The sequence below is a fragment of the Eumetopias jubatus genome, unplaced genomic scaffold, assembly GCF_037043125.1.
Source record: "Eumetopias jubatus isolate StellerSeaLion01/CBP00866 unplaced genomic scaffold, mEumJub1_p1.0 scaffold_16, whole genome shotgun sequence".
NCBI lineage: Eukaryota > Metazoa > Chordata > Mammalia > Carnivora > Otariidae > Eumetopias > Eumetopias jubatus.
In genome coordinates this window covers 84,461,984-84,486,330 of record NW_028274822.1, presented here as the reverse complement: position 1 = coordinate 84,486,330, position 24,347 = coordinate 84,461,984, and the positions used below count along the sequence as shown (strand labels likewise).

The 24,347-nt window shown below is 42.8% G+C and overlaps 1 protein-coding gene across 1 annotated transcript; it reads left to right on the top strand.

The window, feature by feature from the left end:
• Positions 1-9,633: 9,633 nt before the first annotated feature.
• On the top strand, positions 9,634-12,102 carry LOC148162329 (disintegrin and metalloproteinase domain-containing protein 1a-like). Its single transcript, XM_088019409.1, has one exon. The coding sequence runs from the start codon at positions 9,649-9,651 to the stop codon at positions 12,100-12,102; it is 2,454 nt and encodes an 817-aa protein (XP_087875535.1). The 5' UTR covers positions 9,634-9,648.
• Positions 12,103-24,347: the final 12,245 nt, after the last annotated feature.

The following is a 24,347-nucleotide window of genomic DNA, read 5'->3' as shown; positions in this document are numbered from 1 at the left end:
AAAGACAAATCTTGTATGATTCCACTCATAGGAGGCACCCAGAGTAGTCACAATCCTAGAGACAGAAAGTAGAATGGAGGTTGCCAGGGGCTGGAGGCAAACAGGCAATGGGGATTTACAGTTTAATGACCATACAGTTTCAGTTATAAGAAGAAAAGGAGTCCTGGAGATCGAGAGTGGTGACGGTGGCACAACATTATAAATGTATTTAATGCCACTGAAGTGTGCACTTAAAAATGGTTACGATGGTAAACTTTATGCTATACGTGTTTCAACTCAATAAAAAAGATTGGAAGGAAAAATGAAATACTTCTCTGCTCTGAGAGAAAACACAGCACTGAGAGAGTGAAAAGACAGCCCACAGGATGGGAGAAAATATTAGCAGATCATATATCTGATGGGGACTAGTACCCAGAAAATATTAAGCACTCTTAGAACTCAACCAGAAAAAGACGTCCAATTTTAAAAGGGCACAGGACGGGAATAGACATTTCTCCAAAGAAGAAATAAAAGACCAATAAGAATATGAAAGGATGTGCAATATCATGAATTATCAGAAAAGTGCACATCAAAACGACAAAGAGAGGGACGCCTGGGTGGCTTAGTTGGTTAAGCGACTGCCTTCGGCTCAGGTCATGATCCTGGAATCCCGGGATCGAGTCCCACATCGGGCTCCCTGCTCAGCAAGGAGTCTGCTTCTCCCTCTGACCCTCTTCTCTCTCATGCTTTCTATCTCTCATTCTCTCTCTCTCAAATAAATAAATAAAATCTTTAAAAAAAAACACCTTATTAAAAAAAAAAAAACTACAAAGAGATACCCTTTTAGATCCACCGGGATTCCGGCTAAAATCGAAAAGACAGGCAGTATCGAATGCCAGTGAGGATATGGAGCAATTGGAACCCTCGTTCACCCTGGCAGGAATGTAAAATTACGTAGCTGCTCTAGAGAACAGTTGGGCAGTTCCTCGAAAGGCTAATCATAGAGTTAACCCATGACTGAGCAATTCCACTCCCAAGCACCTACCCAAGGGAAATGAAAACATGTGTCCAAGCAAAAACTTGTACTCAAATGTCCACGGCAGTGTTATTCACGATAGCCAAAAAGTGGAAACAACCAAAATGGTCATCCACTGATGGGTTGAAAAAATAAAACATGGCATATTCCTTCATTCAAAGAGAATCTATTATTTGGCCCAAAGGAAATGAAGTTGTGACACATGCTACAACATGGCTCATCCTTGAAAACACGCAAGGTGAAGTAAGTCACAGAAGACGACAACTTGTAGGAGTCCATTGCTATGAAATACCCGGAACAGACAAAGTCCTAGAGCTAGAAAGTACACTAGTGATGGCCAGGGGCTCAGGGAGGCGGGGAATGAAGAGGGACTGCTAATGAATAGGAGGGTTTCCTTTAGAGGGTGAAGAGGATGTTCTAAAATCAACTGCGGTGATGGTTGTATAATTTTCTCAACATACTATAAACCACTGAACTGGACTCTATTTTTTTAAAGATCTTATTTATTTATTTGACAGAGAGAGAGTACAAGCAGGGGGAATGGCAGGGAGAGGGAGAAGCAGGCTCTCCGCTGAGCAGAGAGCCGGCTTGGGGCTCCATCCCAGGACCCTGGGATCATGACCTGAGCAGTCCTTAATGTGCAGACGCTTAACCAACTGAGCCACCCAGGCGCCCCTGAACTGGACTCTTTAAACAAAGAATATCATGGCCTGTGAGCTGTATCTCAACAACGGTGTTATTAAGAGACAAGTAAAATAAAATTATACAATTACACCGGGATGCATATTCAGGAAGCAAAACAATTTTTTTAAAAAGTGAGAAAGTAGTTCTCGTAAGAGACAGGATCATGACTATCTCTGAAGCAGGAGGATTTGTGATTGGCAACGGCACATGGGTGGCTTCTATGGAGCTAAAACTGTTGATTACTTCATTGGGGTTGTACCTACACAGTGGTTTCCATGTCTCAGTAAAATATACATCACATAAAATTAACCATCTTACCCATTTTTTAAGTGTACAGTTTGGTGTACAGTTTGGTGGCATTAAGTACATTCACACTGTTGTGCTGCCTTCACCACCGTCCATTTCCAGAACTTGTCATCATCCCAAACTGAAACTCTGTACCCATTAGACAATAATAACTCCCCGTTACTCTTTTCCTCAGCTCCTGGTCAACTCTATTCTACTTTTTCTCTCTCTGTGGACTTGACTTTTTGAGGAACCTCATCAAAATGAAATCACAGAGGAGGAGTTAAGATGGCAGAGGAGTAGGGGACCCTAATTTCATCTGGTCCCTGGAATTCAGCTAGATAATTATCAAATTCTGAACACCTGCAAAATCAATCGGAGGTCTGAGAAAAGAACTGCTGCGATTCTACAAATAGAAAAGTGACCACTTTTTGGAAGGTAGGAGGTGTGGAGATGTGAATCCGGGGCAATATATAGGTAGAGAGGGCAGAGGGGAGGGAGCTTGCTAAAGGAGGCTACCTCAAAGTATTACAAGCAAGGGAGCACAAAATCGGAATCTTTAGAGTTCTGCTACAGTGGGGGAACGTCCCTGGCTTAAAGATGCTCAGGTGGCGAAGAAGCGGGGTGGACTCCCACGTCGGACAGCGGACAGCGTGGCCCCAGGATCCCCAGGGTCACTAGAAGAACGGGGTGGGGGGGTGCCGCAGTGCGGCAGAGTTTCCAGGCATCCGAGCCGGGAAGTGGGCTGAAAACAGCAAGCCTAGGAGCCAGCTTTCTGCTCCGTGTTGCCATAAACTGAATTGCTGCATGCTCACATGACCTGACCGCTCTCTGGGCAGGGGCCAGCAAAAGGCAGAAGCACAGGGAGACCCCCCTCTCCCTCCCCCGGAGGGAATGGCATGGGTCTGCACCACAGGAGTCTGTAAAGTTTGGAGACTCAAAATTGGGTGGGGTGCCTGAGATAAAAATGCTCGGTCACAGGCCACGTGAACAAAGAGGTTGGTCGGAAACCAGGGAGACAAGAGTGATTCACTGCATTTCTGTGAGGGCTCCCTGAAGAGTGGGGGGTGGGGGGCTAGAGATCGGGGCACCGCCATTTCCATACCCCCCACCCCGTCAGTGCTGAAAACCTTCAGAGAACAAAACAGTACGCAACAAAGCGCAATCTGGAGCTGCTTGCGCTGAGCCCTGCCCCCTGGTAACAGGAGTCCAATACCACCAAGCAAGGACACCTGAGAATCACCGCAACAGACCCCTCCCCCAGAAGACCAGCTGGAACAACTGGCTAGCACCACGTTTACCAATCATAGGGAACTGCAAAACTTCAGCTTTTGGGAAAAACAGTATATAGCATTCACGGTTATTTTTTTTAAATCATTATTCTTTAGTCTTTCAGTTTTATTTTTTTCAGGTATTTTCTTATTTTTTTAATTCCTTTTTTGTTCTTATTAAAATGTTTCATGTATACTTTATTTTTATTTCCTTCCATTGTATTTTATTGTATTTTTATTATATATGTTACATATATTATTATAACATATATATTTTATACTTATATGTTATATATACATTTATATAGAAATATATATTTATATATAAAAGTTTTTCATTCTTTCCTATTTTGAGATCTATATGTACACACTGAGATACACACACACACACTATATATATATATATTTACGTAAGTGTTTCTTTTTTTCCTATTTTTGAGATCTAGTTTCTTTTAACAAACAAACCAAAATACACTCAGGATCTAGTTTATTGTTTTGTTCTGTTTTACTTCTTGATTGACTTCTTCTTATTTTTGTTTGTTTCTGTTTACTTCTGGTGAGCTTTGTTTGTATTTTTCTGGTGTTGTTGTTGTTATTTTCGTCTTTTCTCTCTTTCTTCTATTCTTTTCTGGACATGATGATGAGATGGAGAAACTCACCGCAAAAGAAAGAACAGGAGGAAGTACTACTCACTGGCAGGGATTTAATCAATATGGATATAAGTAAGATGTCACAACTAGAATTCAAAACAATTATAAAAAATATGCTTGAAAAAAAGCTTAGAAGACACTAGAGAATCCATTACTGTAGAAATAAAAGAGCCAAAATCTAATCAAGTGAAAATTAAAAATGCTATTACTGAGATGCAGTAAAAAAACGGAGGCTCTAACAGCTTGGATAAATGAGGCAGAATAGAGAGTCAGTGATAGATAAGACACAATGATGGAAAACAAGGAAGCTGAGAAAGAGAGAGAAAAACAACTACTGGATGATGAAGGGAGACTTTGAGAAATCAGTGATACCATATGGTGAATTAATATTCGAATAATAGGGGGTCCCAGAAGATGAACGGGGGTGGGGTGCAGAAGGTTTATTTGAACAAATTATAGCTCAGCACTTCCCTAATCTGGGGAAGAAAAGAAGCATTCAAGTCCAGGAGGCACAGAGAAACCCCCTCAAAATCAATAAAAATAGGTCAAGATCTCCACATACAATAGTGAAGCTTGCAAATTTCCGAGATAAAGAGAAAATCCTGAAAGCAGCTCGGGACAGGAGGTCTGTAACCTACAAGGGTAGAAACATAAGGCTGGCAGCAGACCTGTCCACAGAGACCTGGCAGGCCAGAAAGGACTGGCATGATATATTCAATGTGCTAAATGGGAAAAATATGCAGCCAAGAACCCTTTATCCAGCAAGGCTGTCATTCAGACTAGAAGGCAAGATTAAGAGTTTCCAGGACAAACAAAAACTAAAGGAAATCCTGAACACTAAACCAGCCCTGCAAAGAAATAGTAAAGGGGATCCTCTGAGTGAAGAACGAGCCCAAAAGTAACAAAGATCAGGAAGGAACAATCTACAGAAACGGCGATTTTACAGGTAATACAATGGCACTTAGTATCTTTCAATAATTACTCTGAATGTAAATGGACTGAATGCTCCAATCAACAGACACACGGTATCAGACTGGATTAAAAAAAAAAAACAAGACCCATCGATATGCTGTCTACAAGAGACTCATTTTAGACCCAAAGGCACCTCCAGATTCAAAGTGAGGGGGTAGAGACCCATTTTTCATGCTAACGGGCATCGAAAGAAAGCTGGAGTAGCAATCTTTTCATCAGACAAAGTAGATTTTAAACCAAAGGCTGTAATAAGAGATGAAGAAGGACACTATATCATAATAAAAGGGTCTATCCAACAAGAGGATCCAACAATTGTAAATATTTATGCCCCTAACTTGGGAGCAGCCTGCTATATAAACCAATTAATAACAAAATTAAAGAAACACACATTGATAATAGTACAATAATCACAGGGGACTTTAACACCCTACTCACGGCAATGCACAGATCATCTAAGCAGAAGATCAACAAAGAAACAAGGGCTTTGAGTGACACACTGCACCAGATGGCCTTCACAGACATATTCAGTGCATTTCATCCTAAAGTAACAGAATACACATTCTTCTCAAGTGCACACGGAACATTCTCCAGAACAGATCACACAATGGGTCACAAGTCAGGTCTCAACTGGTACAAAAAGACTGAGATCATACCATGCATGTTTTCAGACCACAATGCTTTAAAACTTGCATTAAGTAATCACAAGAGGAAAGTTGGAAGGAACACAAATACATGGAGGTTAAAGAGCATCCTACGAAAGAATGAATGGGTCAACCAGGAAATTAAAGAACTATTTAAAAAAAATACATGGAAACAAATGAAAACGAAAACACAACAGTTCAGAACCTTTGGGATGCACCAAAGGCAGTCCTAAGAGCGAAGTATATACCGATACAAGCCTTTCTCAAGAAACAAGAAAAGTCTCAAATATATAACCTCACCTTACACCTAAAGGAGCTGGGAAAGGAACAGCAAATAAAGCCTAAGTCCAGCAGGAGAAGAGCAATAAGAAGGACTAGAGCAGAAATCAATTACTACAGAAACTAAAAAGACAAAAACAAAAACAGTAGAACAGATGACAGGGAAACTAGGAGCTGGTTCCCTGAAAGAATTAATAAGATCAATAAACCCCCAGCCAGACTTATCAAAAAGAAAAGAGAAAGGACCCAAATAAACAAAATCATGAAGGAAAGAGGAGAGATCACAACCAACACTGAAGAAATACAAACAATTACAAGAGAATATTATGAGCAATTGTATGACAACAAATTAGGCAATCTGGAAGAAATGGATGCATTCCTAGAAACATATCAACTACCAAAATGGAAACAAAAAGAAATAGAAAACCTGAACAGACCCATAACCAGCAAATAAATTGAAGCAGTAATCAAAAACCGAGAGCCAGGGCCAGATGGCCTCCCAGCGGAATTCTACCAAACATTTAAAGAAGAATTAATTCCTGTTCTTCTGAAGCTGTTTCAAAAAATTGAAATGGAAGGAAAACTTCCAAACTCATTCTATGAGGCCAGCATTACCTTGATCCCAAAGCCAGACAAAGACCCCACCAAAAAGGAGAATTACAGAGCAATATCCCTGACAAACAGGGATGCAAAAATTCTCTCCAAGATCCTAGCTAATAGGATCTCAGAGTACATTAAAAGGATTATTCACCATGACCAAGTGGGATTTACTCCTGGGCTGCAAGGGTTCAACATTTATTGACTTTACTGACTTTCAACAATAGCTTTATTGATATATAACTCACACCGGACAGCCACATTGCAGAAGAATGAAATCAGACCTCTTTCTTAAACCACACACAAAATAAACTCAAAATGGATGAAAGACCTAAATGTGAGACAGGAATCCATCAAAATCCTAGAGGGGAACACAGGCAGCAACCTCTCTGACCTCGGCTGCAGCAACTTCTTGCCCGACACGCCTTCAAAGGCAAGGGAAACAAAAGCCAAAATGAACTACTGGGACTTCATCAAGATAAAAAGTTTTGCACAGCAAAGGAAATGGTCGACAAAAGTAAAAGGCAACCTTACAGAATGGGAGAAGATATTTGCAAATGACATATCAGATAAAGGGCTAGTATCCAAAATCTATAAAGAACTTCTCAAACACCCAAAAGACAAAAAAATCTAGTCAACAAATGGGCAGAAGACATGAGTAGATATTTCTCCAAAGAAGACATACAAATGGCTAACAGATATGTGAAAAATGGCTCAACATCACTCAGCATCAGGGAAATACAAATCAAAACCACAATGAGATACCACCTCAGACCAGTCAGAATGGCTAAAATTAACAACTCAGGAAACAACAGATGTTGGCAAGGATGCGGACAAAGGGGAACCCTCTAACACTGTTGGTGGGAATGCAAACTGGTACAGGCACTCTGGAAAACAGTATGGAGCTTCCTCAAAAAGTTAAACACAGAGCTACCCTATGACCCAGCAATTGCACTACTAGGTATTTATCCAAAGGATACAAACGTAGTGATCTCAAGGGGCACATGCACGCCAATGTTTATAGCACCGATGTCCATGACCGAAGTATGGTAAGTATGGAAAGAGCCCAGATGTCCATCAACAGACGAATGGATAAAGAAGATGTGAGATATAGAATGGAATATTACTCAGCCATCAGAAAGAATGAAATCCTGCCATTTGCAATGACTTGGATAGAACTAGAGGGTATTATGCTAAGTGAAAGAAGACAAAGAAAGACAAATATCATATGATTTCACTCATATGTGGAATCGAAGAAACAAAACAGATAAACACAGGGGACGGGAAGGAAAAATAAAATAAGATGGAAACAGAGAGGGAGACAAAACCATAAGAGACTTAACCATCGGAATCAAACTGACGGTTGCTGGAGCGGAGGTAGGTGGGGGGATGGGGTAACTGGGTGATGGCCACTAAGGAAGGTGCTTGATGGGATGAGCACTGGGTGTTATATGCAACTGATGGATCCCTAAATTCTACCTCTGAAACTAATAATACACCATTTGTTAAATTGCGTGTAAATAAAAAATTTAAAAAAATAAATAAAAATATTTGTCCTTTTGTGCCTGGCTCAGCTTCCCTCTTTTTAATAATTCAGTGTAAAATAAATTTCTGTTTTATGCATGTAATGTGTTTGTGCTGTGATTCAAAGTTAAACATTTCAGAAGAGAAAAAAGTAGTGATGCAAACTGGAACAAGAATGTTTATACACTCTTTCAAAGGGTTTCATTATGAAACAGAGAAGAGAAACTGGATGCAACTGGAGAATGATACGGGCTGAGAAGGACGGTTTCATAAAGGTGAGATATTACAGCATATAATGAGACTGGATCTAATGGACAAACAGATGTTTAAGATGGAAAAGGGAGAAGGGACAACTGGAAAAGCAAACAAAGTCCACGAGAAATTGAAAGGGAAGGAGACTCCGCATACAAGCAGAGGGACTGGCCTTAGATTGGAGCATGGACAACTTATCCACTATAGTAGGAGGAAAATCTAGATACACGTGGGCTCACCTGGCACCTACATGTGGAAGTACTCTTTGGATTGCTTCTATTTTTCTCAGCCAAAGGTGGGGCCGGAAGAAATCATGAGAGTGAACTGCTGGCTAAAGGTTAAATGTAAGAAGAGGTACATATTGAGATCACAAATGTGCCATTAGTCAGCATGGTTATGGGTTTTCCTGAAGACATTTTTAGCCATTCAGGGCAGGCATCGAGCAAGTACAAACAACACACAACAGATGAGACATCACAGGACTCATAACCTGGGAGTCATTTATTCACTTGATAAATAATTCTTGTTCATCTACTCTTGGACAAGCACTCTTCTAGACCTGAGGGTATAAAGAGGAACAGACAGAAGTGGTCACCGAACACATGGAGGCCGTATTCTAACACAGGAGAGACTTTTAGGATACCTAGTTTACAACAGGCATAATCTTAGCATACCAGTATGTCAGGGATATCCTGAGAAGGGTGTGGGCCTGGACTCACCCACCAACGTGCCCATGATACTCACGCCTAAGAGGAGGCCGCTCTATTGGCAGCCCCTACACACGTTTGGGCAGTTTTATAAACAGAACTTGGGAAAACGAACTTTGATGATGTTAAAACAGGGGTATTGACCCTGGCCCCATGAGTCACCAGCCCACTTGGGTCTATCTTGTGGCCATTTGCCTTATCTAACAGACTGGCCCGTGAGATGTGCGTATCACTATAATGCCATCCAGGGATAAAGAACAATCTGAGCTATGATGTCCACGTGTTACAGAGCAAGAGTTTCAAAGGAGGGGAAGTGAGCAACAGAGTGTGCCCTCCGAAGATGTCTAAGCCCCCTGGCCTGGAACACTTGGAGTTAGCCAAGCAACGGACGACAGGAGGGGTGGGGGTGGGGCATTCCGTGTGGCACAGTTGAGAAGGCATGGAGGTTTTGTTTCCACTCTCAAGGTAGGGTCTTGCCTTTTAGCGTTTGCAGTCCTTCATGATTACATCAGTCCATCATGCCAAAAGGCCCTTAGCCAAGGAGCACTGAAGCTGATGCTGTGGAAGGAAGTCACATAGAAAGGACGCTATCTGAAGGATAACAGATCAGAAAGACTGGAAAGGCCACAGCCAGAGGCTATGCCTCTCACAGCCAGGCAGTTGCCACCCTTTATGCAGCCAGCATAGATCTGGAGCTAATGCCTGAGGGTCTCTGTGTCAGGGAGAGCTGCTGCTGATGGACAGAGGCCACACACCGTCGACCGATTCACAATGGCCACGTCAGTGGCAGCTCCTTTGAGACACTCTGCCTCCTCCTTGTCTTCTCTACAGAAATACCAAGTGGTTACCTATGAGGCTGGCAGAGTGCTTCAGACTCGGGCTCCCCAAATGAAGGGCTCGAGGCGGGCACCAGTAGTGCCAGGACCTCCGTGTGTCAGGCTGGGGATCATGCTGGTCTTGGTACTGATTTTCCTGCCAAGCTTGTACTGTGACCCTGGATCTGTATATTACTCTTCTTATGAAACAGTCATCCCCAAGGGTCTGACAGTCAAGGGAAGGGAAGACCCAGGGGAAAAGGCATCCTATATGCTATTAATGCAGGGCCAGAAACAGGTGATTCACCTGAAGGTGAAGAGAGACTATTTTGTGAATAACTTCCCAGTCTTCAGCTACCACAATGGTGTCCTGGGGCAAGAAACGCCTTTCATCTCGCATGACTGTCACTATGAAGGCTACATAGAAGGAGTCCCAGGTTCTTTTGTTTCCCTCAACACCTGTTCAGGCCTCAGGGGCATCCTGATTAAGGAGGGGAAACCCTATGGCATTGAGCCCATGGACACTTCAAAACGGTTTGAACATGTGCTGTACACCATGGCACACCAAGCTCGAGTCTCCTGTAGTGTCACCTCCAAAGGCAGCCAAGTGGTGTCCACCAGCCGGCAACAAGGGAGCAGGAAGCCTCGAAGTCTACAGGCACTGTCCTCCTTTTGGTCACACACCAAGTACGTGGAGATGTTTGTCGTGGTCAACAACCAGCGGTTCCAAATGTGGGGCAGTAACGTCAATGAGACAGTCCAGAGAGTAATGGACATCACTGCTCTGGCCAACATCTTCAGTCGGGAAATAAACACCGAGGTGGTGCTGGCTGGAATGGAGATTTGGACCGAGGGGGACCTCACAGAAGTCCCAGCGGACTTGCGAGTTACACTCAGGAATTTCAATAGCTGGAGACAGGAGCAGCTCCTCCATCGTGTGAAGCACGATGTTGCCCACATGATCGTGGGACATCATCCTGAAGAGGACGTGGGACAGGCATTTCTCAATGGTGCCTGTTCAAGAGGCTTTGCAGCAGCTGTTGAAGCCTTCCATCATGAAGATGTCCTCCTGTTTGCAGCGCTCATGGTCCATGAGCTTGGGCACAACTTGGGTATTCAGCACGACCACTCGGCCTGCATTTGTAAAGATAAACGCTTTTGCCTCATGCATGAAAATATCACTAAAGACAGTGGCTTCAGCAACTGCAGCTCTGACCACTTCTATCAGTTCCTGCGGGAACACAAAGGGGCCTGCCTATTTAACAAGCCTCGGCCCAAAGGTCGCCTGCGTAGGCAAGCCACGTGTGGGAATGGTGTGTTGGACTACAATGAGGAGTGTGACTGTGGACCTGACTGTGGTAATAACCCATGCTGTGACCAAACATGTAGGCTGAAGGAGCATGCACAGTGTAGTGATGGACTATGCTGTTTTAATTGCCAGTTGAGACATAAGGGCTTCATGTGTCGTTCTGCTTTTGGAGAGTGTGACCTCCCAGAGTATTGTGATGGTACTTCTAGAGAATGCCCCAGAGACCACTATAAGCAAGATGGTACATCGTGTGATATAATTCACTATTGTTTTATGGGCCGGTGTAAGAACCCTGATATTCAGTGCATGGATCTATATGGGGCCCATGCAATGTCTGCCCCAGAAGACTGTTATATTTCTATGAACACCAAAGGGACCCGGTTTGGCAACTGTGGCTGTCCTACTGCTTCTGTCCCAAGATATGTTAAGTGTTTTGATGAGAATATATTTTGTGGGAAACTTGTATGTACAAATATTACACAGGTACCACCAATCAAACCCCACCATACTCTGATTCAGGTAGCTCACAAACATGACTGGTGCTGGAGCATGGATGTCTATAACATTACTGATATCCCTGATGACGGAGATGTGGACACTGGCACCCTTTGTGCCCCACACAAAGTCTGCGTGAATTACTCCTGCATTGATCATGCTGTGCTCAAGTATGACTGTGAACCAAAAGAAATGTGTAATGGGAGAGGCGTTTGCAACGATTTAAGGCACTGCCATTGTGAGGAGGGCTATGCCCCCCCTGACTGTAAACTTCCAGGAAATGGGGGTAGTGTGGACAGTGGTCCCCCAGGCAAGCCAGATGATGGAAATCCAAGTGAATATGAAAGGAGAAGTCTTAGTTTTGATCGTGGTAATTCTGGCAGAGGTGGTGAGAAACAGGATGAAAGCAAAAGGCTTGGCAAGATAGTGTACATATTTCCCTTATTTCTTGTAGCATTATTTTTAAGTCTGATTATTGGTGCCAGTGTTGGAGCTGGAAAGGAGATATCACAGTGCTCACAAGAGGCTCTAGAAGAAACTGAAGAAGAAGCTGTGCAAGGAAAGGAAGTAGGCAGAGTGGACGAAGAAGTAGAGGGAAAGAAATGAGTAGTGACAAGAAGAAGTCTAATGTAGCAAATACCCAAAACACTGAGTGGAACAGAGGTTCTGTGGAGGAAACACGGAGTGCATGATCATGGCAGCAGTGGCCCTAACAGGGACTCTGCGGTCTGTAGAAATGTGCAACTGTGGAAGGAGAGCTTTTCTTCTTCAGTGTAGTCATTGATTATGTATACATACTAAAATCATTTATAAAAATATTTTAATATTTTCCTTATCACCAAAAAAATAAACTTTTCTCATGAAACATTCAGCTTAATATCTTGTCTCAGTAGGTCCAATTTTGAGTTACCTTTTAGGAAATGTCATCTTTCATCTACTTTGTTGGATGTACAGAATTCTATGTACGTATATCTATGGGGGTCCAGGTTTTTCACCCCACTTAAATTTACACATTATGTTAGGAAAATTGTGTCTATGTTTGTTGTTCTAATTGCTCTGTGAAGTGTATCCATGAAATGAAAAGATTTTAAATTAAAAAGTAAATATCTGTTTTCAAACAAGTATCACTTTAGGCTTTATGTGGCCTATTACCCGGCTCTCCTTCCATTTTGCAGTTCTCTTGAAGGGGCTCCATTTAATTCAGGGTGGTATGATCACCCTGGTTCAGTGTGAAAGGGCCGGGGTGGGCAACCTGGCCAAGACGTGGACTAGTGCTCATTTTACTTTCTTCTATTTTCTACTTAGTTGATTCTATTTAACTCTCAATTCTTTATTAAGTTAATATACTGTTGAGAGACTGTCCAAAGTACCAGAGCTTTGGAGCGTAATTATAAAGACAGCACAAGTACCTATATAATAACATGACCCATTTGGAACAAGATGCTGCAGTAAACACTTTACGTTCGTTGTCTTAATTTTATTCTCCCATCTGTCCTATGAGATCTCCCATCTTCTACATGAGGAAACAGACCCCAAAGAGTTCTGCTCTAGAGCTAGTAACCTTTGTCCTGCCCAAGGTATGATTGAATCTACATTCCCCACTGCCTCATGAGCCCTTCCTTCAGTAAAAAAAAGTGACCAGAAAGATAATCAATATGTCCTTTAAGTGCCCAAATAACGGCTTCCTCCTCAGTGACTCTAACGAAACAAAAGCCTTACAGATGGATGCCTTACTGCTATCATGAACTTGACACACAGTGTAGTCATTACTGATGAAAGTGCCTTTGCCCCTATTACATCCTGACATCATGGAATGGCAGGTTTATCTTATTCAGCTCTGAGGTCCCAGCTCATTGTGGCTGCTCAGTAAATATTGGCCAAGTGAAGGACTTAACAAGAGCCAACCTTAAAATAGGAAGGTAATTTCTATGGATGTCACTTGCCAAAACCTTGCTCGGGTGCAGTGTTGTTACAGGTTGAGTGTTCTGCGTCTCAGGAAGTTCCTGAGCATCAGTCCCTAACGATATATTTGCTGAGTCCCTCTCCTAACTGCCTGACCTACATGAACAGAAGAGAACAGAAAAAAAGAACAATAAGACCTGACTTCTGCCTTTAAGAAGCTTGTATTAATTACTTTTGCTGGAACAAAACTAAACTTCAGGGCAAAATCCAAACTCAGGACTTCAGTTATGTAAGATTCCAGGTCATGAGATTTACTGGTAACCAAATCTCAAAGTGTTTTATGCCAGAAGGTCAGGATGCATGGTGAAAAGAAACAATTAGATGGTAGTCAGCTGAGAGCTGTGACGATAAAGGTAAAACTGGGTAAGTGAAGGCCTCTGCATGTAAACTTGTGATTAGAGACTTTTGAAAAAGATGTGGAGGATTTCTGCTGAGAAGCACTTCAGTGGAGAACAGGAGGGATGACCTTCCTAACTGCACATGTGATGGTGATTATGCTAAAAGCTAAAAAGCATCACATAGTTTTACTAGCTTCTCAAGTATAAGGGAATCATAATTTAGGTAGGGGGTAATTATGCTTAGCTAATTTAATGGCATTCTTTAAAGACCAAAAGTCAGATAGATAATTGGGAATCAACCAATAAATAGGTTTTAAAAATAAAACTTATTTAAAACTTCACAAAAGGGGTGCCTGGGTGGCTGAGTCAGTTAAGCGTCTGCCTTTGGCTCAGGTCATGATCTCAGGGTCCTGAGATAGAGCCCAGTGTCAGACTTCCTGCTCAGTGGGGAGTCTGCTTCTCCCTCTCCCTCTTCCCCTCCCTGCCACACCTCCCCACACTCATGCTCTCTCTCAAGTAAGTAAATAAAATCTTTAAAACAACAAATACTTCACAATATTTGACAACAAAATTTATAAAAATTTAGCAAATATGCAAGTTGGAAGTTTAGAATAGACTTATTTTTAATTTTTAGTTGTTGTCCTTATGATTGCAAGACAAAGTTGAAGGCAGTAAACAAAGGTCAGGACAGGCTATTTGATTGAACTTCCTCTGAAAAAGTGATAGAAAATTGGACGTACTCATAAACTGTCAAGTAAATCTTAAAATGAGAAGAACTAAAAAATTGAGTTCTTTAGCATATGCTATGGAAGGGAGGGGACCAATTTTAATGTGCGCAAAAGAGGGAGGTAGGGTAAGTTGGGTTCGAGGTTCAGCGTTCTGAATTCGTGTGATTGCTTCTATAAAACACTCTTTCACCTGATTCCTTCCCCCCCCTTATATTTGGGGGATTCTGAGGTGTGCTTGCTTACACGTTCCAATGATCTATGTGGGTAGTCACTCATGACCCAGCCAGTTGCAACCCCAAGAGATTCTGACAATGACTCCTTGCCATCCTTTACCCCGCTTCCCGGAGTGGCTGTTGTGCTCTCTCTGCTCCCTAAGGCTGGTGGAGACCCAGGCCCTTTCCTTACTTTCCCAAAGCACAGCCAAGTCCAGGCTCTAGACTTTTATCCAGACTTAGAGGGAACAAAGGGAAACTACAATGTGGAAAAGAAAGCATTTGGGAGTGGCCAATATTAATGTTCTTGGAGTCCAAAGGTCATGCCCCTCTCTGGGAGACTTGGATAGGTCCTCTCTTTCCTTGGACGTCCCCAACCTGACATCTTTCCTTGTCCATGTAGGAGTACTTTGGGAATATCCTCAAAACTTGGAGCCAAGACACCAACCTCCCCTCTGGGGCTCAGTTGAAGGAAAAATAAAAGATTTACATTAAACACGGGTGACATTATCAACCTTGCAGGGATGCAATTCTGCACTAACTAAAGTTTTGCACTAGTCTGCAAAATTTCTTGACACTGTATTAAAAATTAAAATAAAAACTTCCAGTGTTTACAAACTTAACTTCAGAACAGAATTGTGGTGTTTCCTTTGGGCAAACATGCTCACTGAAATGTTTTCTCAAAACCAAGAGCAGACTTCCTCCAAGAATGTTTGCAAAATGCTGACCCTTTAAAATTAATATTCCCCCTGCTTCTGGACATTAAGCTGTAAAACTTTTTGGACCAGGGAAGAATAAGGGGGAAGAAAGGTCCAATACCACCTTTGTTATTTAATAAAATCATGGCAGTCTTACCTAAGCAGGTCATGCTGTAATGAAATATATGAGGATAATGAAGGCCATGGATTAGTTTGTGAAGGACAAAGCCATGGTGACTCTTCTCACAGTTAGAAAACTATTTTCTAGGGCGCCTGGGTGGCTCAGTTGGTTAAGCGACTGCCTTCAGCTCGGGTCATGATCCTGGAGTCCCAGGATCGAGTCCCACATCGGGCTCCCTGCTCGGCGGGGAGTCTGCTTCTCCCTCTGACCCTCTTCCCTCTCGTGCTCTCTATCTCTCATTCTCTCTCTCTCAAATAAATAAATAAAATCTTTAAAAAAAAAAAAGAAAACTATTTTCTAAATATTTACAAAGGAATCATCAGAGGTGGAATCATGACTGAACAAGTGTTTGCAAACCAATGCCCATTTTACTGCTGGAAACTACTAATCGGGCTCTCTAATGACCTTCCCAAGGTTCTCCAGACACTGATCTTGTCACCACAGTCTGGAGTTCAGGAACATCCACTGCTCTCTCATTATCCAGAGCAGAAGATGTAAACTTGGTGTGGCATTAAAGGACTCTGACCACTAGGTTCTCCGGTCTGCTTCCAGCCATTGTCTCCTATGACTTTTGAAAACAAGCATGTCCTCATTCCTCATATCAGTTTGTCTGACAGGAAAGGACCTGTGTCCTCACTACATGACGTGGCCACTTCCCACTCTGGGTTTTTGATCCCACCAAATGATCTTATCTTCCCTCTCCTTACTTGGTTCAACCCTCACAGCTCTGGGAAGGCTCTTGAAACTGCTCCAACATACCTTTCTCTACCTTTTTAAAGGAAACATGGGTTCTCTTTGAGGATACTCATGGAGAGAACCTATAGGGCAGTCAGTCTGAAACAGACCATCAAGTGATTGTTTTCTACAGAACAAGGGAGTATCCATCCATCCTTGTCCTTGAGTGAAATCTCCAACTACTACTTTGAGAGCGAGAAATGTATTTACTCACGCAACACGATCTCAGAATCTCAAATTCTGGAGCTACTCATGTGTTAGTAGAGAAATGGAAAGAAAGCATCGCAAGACACAAAAGGAGTGAGCTCCAAAGCCACAACATTTCTCCTAGTAATGCATTTTCAGTCACCTAATAATCATGAGCTGAGTGTGAGTGCAGACTATTTCCCCCAATGAAAAACAGAAATAAAAAAGGCACAGTGTCAGCGCCAGGGGACAGGAGAGAAGACTCACCCTCATGCCATCCACTGACCCCTTATAAACCCAAAACCTTCCTTTATGAATCCACAGTTAAGTTAGGTCATCAGAAAAATAGAGAAATGTAAACAAGACGCCAAATAAAGCAAAGGCTACCAATTAGTTCTATGCTTTGTAAAAATGAGAACGGACCCCAACATTGAGGTAACTGATATGTTATGGTTTAAAGAAAGCTTACAGGTGGGAATCTCTTTATAAAACTATTGCAACAAAATGATACCAGTACATCAGATCCTCCAACTATTCAGAATCTCTATTGCAGTATTTACATTTTATGTAACAATGCGCCTAAAAAAAAGAAACTATTCCTTTTATTCATGATTTTTTTTCCAAACAGACACAATCTTCAATCATCTTTATCGTCACGTTAGCTGCTTTTATGACCCATGTCAACGTCTAGTGGTGTTTTACAAAACAACTCAAGCATAAGAGAAAACAGTAGGCTACCTTTCCTAAGCACCGTGAGAGCTCTTTTCTTCTCCTTGGATGCTAAGAGCATGAGAGCTGTGTAAGCTTGGAGTCTTGTGTTCTCCTAGCCTAACAAATCCAGCCAGAAAGGATTTTCTGAGAGTAAACAAATAACCTTTTTAAAAAAGAAGAGAGTCACCTTTCTTCTGGTTCAGGGGGCTTTCATCTTCCCTGTCCCTAAATCCCAGGTGCTACTTTCCGGCTGATTGGTCTTAGACATCGGCCTTCACTTCCTCAGGCCTAGGTTTCTGCTTCAGTAAGATGGCCACACAAAGGATGCCTCTCACAGAATGGTTGAGAGATTAAGTTAGGTGACGTGTGTGCCGGTACTGAGTGCACTTCTTGGCATACAGCGGGTGCTCAGATCAACACTGAGAAGATCTAAACTCAACTGTGTCGATGTATCTACGATTGTATGAATCGTATGTTGTTCAGCAATGGTAAGATCTACCGCTACCGAGTCACAATACTGCACTTCCTTTATGCCTATGGCATTCGGACCTATCATCTATACGGTCCTTTGCAAACACATTCTACTTCCCCTACTAAACTGAAAATCTCTGGATGTGAGGAGGAGTAAGATTTGGTTGACGTGGCAATCACTACCTTGGGCCCAGTTACGGGTAAGACTGGTAAGGACTTTCTTCCTTTCCTTAGAGCCCCTTTCAAGACCATGGTGGCATTAAAGGCAATCCTGCCGCTTGGATCCTAAGTCAAGGATTCTAGCTTTCTCTCTCTTCTGACTGTATCCTTAGTCCTTAATGTGCAAATGGCTCAGGACAGGCCGACTTGCACATTTGAAGCATGCTGTCCAACCTTGGTGCTTTTTACAGAAGCCTAATTTGACAGTGAAGCTGACACATTCCACCTCTCCTCATTCGTTCATTCATTCATCCTTTCATTCATTCATCCCATCACTGTTGAGTCCTTATGTATGAACTGGTGTACTAGTACTAGGGACATGGTAGAAAATAAGACAAAGTCTATGATCCCATGAAAATGAAAAAAAATTACAAACCTGGCACAAACAGAAAGGTAACTACATGATGTGCCAGGTTGTAATATGTGCAATGGAACAGAATGAAGCAGTGCAAGGGGAACAAGGGTGATGTTAGGGTGGAGTGCTATTTGAAGCCAGTGGTCAGAGAAGGGGAAGAGGAAATCAGGGAGAGGGAAGGCTAAGTGGAAGGGTCCGGAGATGGGAGCACGCTTGGCATGTTTGAAGATCAGCAAGGAGGTCACCATTATCTGGACAGAGTGGGCATTGTGGAGTGGCAGCTGAGGGCTGTGGGTGAAGGCAGGTCACACGAAGACTTGGTAAGGATCGGTAAGGAATTATGTTTCTTTTTTTTTTTTTAAAGATTTTATTTATTTATTTGAAAGAGAAAGAGAGAGCACATGAGAGGGGGGAGGGTCAGAGGGAGAAGCAGACTCCCTGCTTCTCATCATCAGACATCCCTGATCGATGTGGGACTCGATCCCAGGACTCCAGGATCATGACCTGAGCTGAAAGCAGTCGCTTAACCAACTGAGCCACCCAGGTGCCTCAGGAATTATGTCTCTATTTCAGTGGAGATGGGAAGCACGGAAGGGTTTTAGCAAAGGAGTGACCAGAGCTGAGAAGTACTGAAGGATCACTCCATCTGTCACATGATCCAAGAGCAGGCAGGGGTAGGGCGATGGGCCATTGCATAAGCAGAGAATCCTTAGAGACCTTGTGACGTGCCAAGTGGGAGATGTTGGAAGCTTTTAGGAGGGTGGTTGAAGCGGTAGTGGTGAGAAGAGGCTAGAATCTGGGTATATTGTGAGGTAGAGCTCAAAGGATTTGCTGACAGAGCAGACGTAGAGTGTAAGAGGAAGGCGGCAAAGGAGGACTCCAGTGGCCCTGCCCTGAGCAACTGCAAGCACAGAGTTGCCATTCACTGAGGTGCAGATGAGTGTGGAAAGAGCAGGCGTTGGGACGTGTTTAGCCTGAGATGCCTACTAAACACCCACGTGGGTATGCCAGCTAGGCAGCCAGATGACTGAGTCTGGAATTCAGGAGAGAAGTCAGTTACAGGTGTCTACTTGAGAGCTGCCAGTCTGGAGATGATATCCAAGCCATGGGACCGGCTGCCACTGCCCAGGGAGCAGAGCCAGCAGCTAGAGAAAGGACCAGATACGAGGACTGGGTGAGGACCTAGCTCCAGGGCATTCCATGTATAGGTGTTGATAAGATGAGGACTCAGGAAAGAAGTGGGAGAAGGAGTGGCTGGTATGGTAGGGGTACCACCAGGAGAGAGCATTGTCCTGAAAACCAAGAAAGAAAGCGTTTCTAGAAGAGCCTTACACTACAAAGCCAGTCCATCTGCAAATTCTCTTGGCCCTACCTTCAACATATATCCAGAATGTGACCTCTTCTCACCACCGCCCCCGACCCCCACTCTCCAGTGCACTGCAAGCCATCATCAACTCCCTCTTCTCTTCTCCAACCGCAGAAGTCTCTAACTGGTCTCTCTGCTTCCACTCTGGCTCTCCCGATAGCCTATTTTCCACCCAGTGAGCAGAGTGATTATTTTCAAGGTAAGTGAGAACATTCCGATCATCTTTTAAGTGTTGCCAGTAGCTCCAAGGTGAGGACCGAGTGTTGATTGTTTGATTTGACAACGGAGAGTTATTCATTGGTATCCTGGAGCAGAGCAGTTTGGATGGATGGGTGGGAATGAAAGCTTATTCTACTGGAGTCAAAATGTAAAGGATGAGCCAAACAAACATCTGTGAGGGTGTTCAATGTCATCGGGATTCAGAGAAATACAGATGATATAGCCACAAAGAGATGTTGCTACACACCCACAAGATTGGCTATACGAAACTGAAAATGCCAAGTATTGCTGTGGAACAGCAGAAGCTCTCTAAACCGCTTCAGAGACGTAAAGTGGCATGCCACTTTGAAATAACACTTTTAATTTTCTAGTTAAATTTTATTTTCTCAAGTACCCTATAACTTAGCTAGAGATTTCTGCTTCTTTGCATCATGTTGCTGGACAATAATGGTCATAAGAAGTACTCTTCATAGTATTCCAAAAGAAAAGAACCCTGTGTTCACAGATGATACAATGATGTTGGGACTGATCCACACAGAGAAAGACAAGTGTAGAACAATGTGGCAGGAAATGAACTATGGTGGCACCCAAAGAGTAAGTGTAAACTTAAATACCACGTGGAACAAAAGAGGCCACACTGCATTTGTATGGATTCACAGGAAGTTAAGAGGTAGAATGGGAAGCACTCCCAAAATGTTAAAGTAAGGTCCTCCAGAAATGCCCTCCTCCATACAAACAGTTACAACACAGGCAAAAAGAGTCAAGGAGAGTGGCGACGGTGGCACAACATTATGAGAGAAAATACTAGTGGATCATATATCTGATGGGGACTAGTACCCAGAAAAAATTGTTTGTTCAATAAAACTGCTGAATCTTGGTAAGAGCAGCGAGCTACGTGAAGTTTTAATTGCCCTAGTCCCATATCCCTCTCCCTCAGGTCCTCACTAGCCTTGAGAAACCACACCATAACAACTAGGGTAGCTGTGAAAACAGGTCGCCTAGCACCTAGTGGAATGGGCAGAACAGTTTAGAGCCTCCTCAAAAGCGCCATGGCCATAGAACTGTTACGAATTTCACGCCTGGCAGTCCCCCAGAAAAATCCCCCTTCACGGGGCTTGCCTTGCCATAAAAAACTCTCAGAAGAAAACATAAGGCAAAAGTTTCACGGCACTGGATTTGGCAAAGATCCCTCTGATGCATGACACCAAAGACACAGGTAACAAAAAAACAGACAAAATGGACTTAACGAAACTTTAAAAATTTTCTGCATCTAAAAACACTCTTGACACAGTAAAAAGGTTACCCACAGAATGGGAGAAAATATTTGCAAATCAAGTGTCTGTCTGATAAGGGATTAATATTCAGAACATACAGAGAACACCCCTACAACTCAACAACAACAAAAGAAACGACCCGATTCAAAAAATGGGCAAAAGACTCGAAGAGACATTTCTGCCAAGAAGATACACAAATGGCCTATGAGCACATAAAAAGATGCTCAACATCACTCATCACGAGGGAAATGCAAGCCACAACTACAGTGAGATACCACCTCCCACCCATGAGGATGGCTACTGTAAAAAACAAAACAAAACAAAACAAAACAACAGAAAATAAGATGTCCTGTGTTGGAGAGGACATGGAGGAAATTGGAACCCATGTGTGCTGCCGGTGGAAATGTAAAATGGTACAGCCGCTGCAGAATACGGTGTCGTGGTTCCTTCAAAAGATCAAAACTAGACTTGCCATATGACCCGGCAATTCCACTTCTGGGTATACACCCCAAAGAACTGAAAGCAGGGTCTTGAAGAGCTGCTTGTATGTCCATGTTCACAGCAGCACTATTCACAATAGCTAAAACACGGAAGCAACCTAAGTGTCCACTGATGGACGACCAATGGATAAGCAAAATGTGGTATATACTTGCAATGAAACACTACTGACCCTCAGAAAGAAAAGAAATCCTGACACGTGCCACAGCACGGATGACCCTTGAGGATATTATGCCAAGTGAAATAAGCCAGTCCCCCAAAGACAAATCTTGTATGATTCCACTCATAGGAGGCACCCAGAGTAGTCACAATCCTAGAGACAGAAAGTAGAATGGAGGTTGCCAGGGGCTGGAGGCAAACAGGCAATGGGGATTTACAGTTTAATGACCATACAGTTTCAGTTATAAGAAGAAAAGGAGTCCTGGAGATCGAGAGTGGTGACGGTGGCACAACATTATAAATGTATTTAATGCCACTGAAGTGTGCACTTAAAAATGGTTACGATGGTAAACTTTATGCTATACGTGTTTCAACTCAATAAAAAAGATTGGAAGGAAAAATGAAATACTTCTCTGCTCTGAGAGAAAACACAGCACTGAGAGAGTGAAAAGACAGCCCACAGGATGGGAGAAAATATTAGCAGATCATATATCTGATGGGGACTAGTACCCAGAAAATATTAAGCACTCTTAGAACTCAACCAGAAAAAGACGTCCGATTTTAAAAGGGCACAGGACGGGAATAGACATTTCTCCAAAGAAGAAATAAAAGACCAATAAGAATATGAAAGGATGTGCAATATCATGAATTATCAGAAAAGTGCACATCAAAACGACAAAGAGAGGGACGCCTGGGTGGCTTAGTTGGTTAAGCGACTGCCTTCGGCTCAGGTCATGATCCTGGAATCCCGGGATCGAGTCCCACATCGGGCTCCCTGCTCAGCAAGGAGTCTGCTTCTCCCTCTGACCCTCTTCTCTCTCATGCTTTCTATCTCTCATTCTCTCTCTCTCAAATAAATAAATAAAATCTTTAAAAAAAAACACCTTATTAAAAAAAAAAAAACTACAAAGAGATACCCTTTTAGATCCACCGGGATTCCGGCTAAAATCGAAAAGACAGGCAGTATCGAATGCCAGTGAGGATATGGAGCAATTGGAACCCTCGTTCACCCTGGCAGGAATGTAAAATTACGTAGCTGCTCTAGAGAACAGTTGGGCAGTTCCTCGAAAGGCTAATCATAGAGTTAACCCATGACTGAGCAATTCCACTCCCAAGCACCTACCCAAGGGAAATGAAAACATGTGTCCAAGCAAAAACTTGTACTCAAATGTCCACGGCAGTGTTATTCACGATAGCCAAAAAGTGGAAACAACCAAAATGGTCATCCACTGATGGGTTGAAAAAATAAAACATGGCATATTCCTTCATTCAAAGAGAATCTATTATTTGGCCCAAAGGAAATGAAGTTGTGACACATGCTACAACATGGCTCATCCTTGAAAACACGCAAGGTGAAGTAAGTCACAGAAGACGACAACTTGTAGGAGTCCATTGCTATGAAATACCCGGAACAGACAAAGTCCTAGAGCTAGAAAGTACACTAGTGATGGCCAGGGGCTCAGGGAGGCGGGGAATGAAGAGGGACTGCTAATGAATAGGAGGGTTTCCTTTAGAGGGTGAAGAGGATGTTCTAAAATCAACTGCGGTGATGGTTGTATAATTTTCTCAACATACTATAAACCACTGAACTGGACTCTATTTTTTTAAAGATCTTATTTATTTATTTGACAGAGAGAGAGTACAAGCAGGGGGAATGGCAGGGAGAGGGAGAAGCAGGCTCTCCGCTGAGCAGAGAGCCGGCTTGGGGCTCCATCCCAGGACCCTGGGATCATGACCTGAGCAGTCCTTAATGTGCAGACGCTTAACCAACTGAGCCACCCAGGCGCCCCTGAACTGGACTCTTTAAACAAAGAATATCATGGCCTGTGAGCTGTATCTCAACAACGGTGTTATTAAGAGACAAGTAAAATAAAATTATACAATTACACCGGGATGCATATTCAGGAAGCAAAACAATTTTTTTAAAAAGTGAGAAAGTAGTTCTCGTAAGAGACAGGATCATGACTATCTCTGAAGCAGGAGGATTTGTGATTGGCAACGGCACATGGGTGGCTTCTATGGAGCTAAAACTGTTGATTACTTCATTGGGGTTGTACCTACACAGCGGTTTCCATGTCTCAGTAAAATATACATCACATAAAATTAACCATCTTACCCATTTTTTAAGTGTACAGTTTGGTGTACAGTTTGGTGGCATTAAGTACATTCACACTGTTGTGCTGCCTTCACCACCGTCCATTTCCAGAACTTGTCATCATCCCAAACTGAAACTCTGTACCCATTAGACAATAATAACTCCCCGTTACTCTTTTCCTCAGCTCCTGGTCAACTCTATTCTACTTTTTCTCTCTCTGTGGACTTGACTTTTTGAGGAACCTCATCAAAATGAAATCACAGAGGAGGAGTTAAGATGGCAGAGGAGTAGGGGACCCTAATTTCATCTGGTCCCTGGAATTCAGCTAGATAATTATCAAATTCTGAACACCTGCAAAATCAATCGGAGGTCTGAGAAAAGAACTGCTGCGATTCTACAAATAGAAAAGTGACCACTTTTTGGAAGGTAGGAGGTGTGGAGATG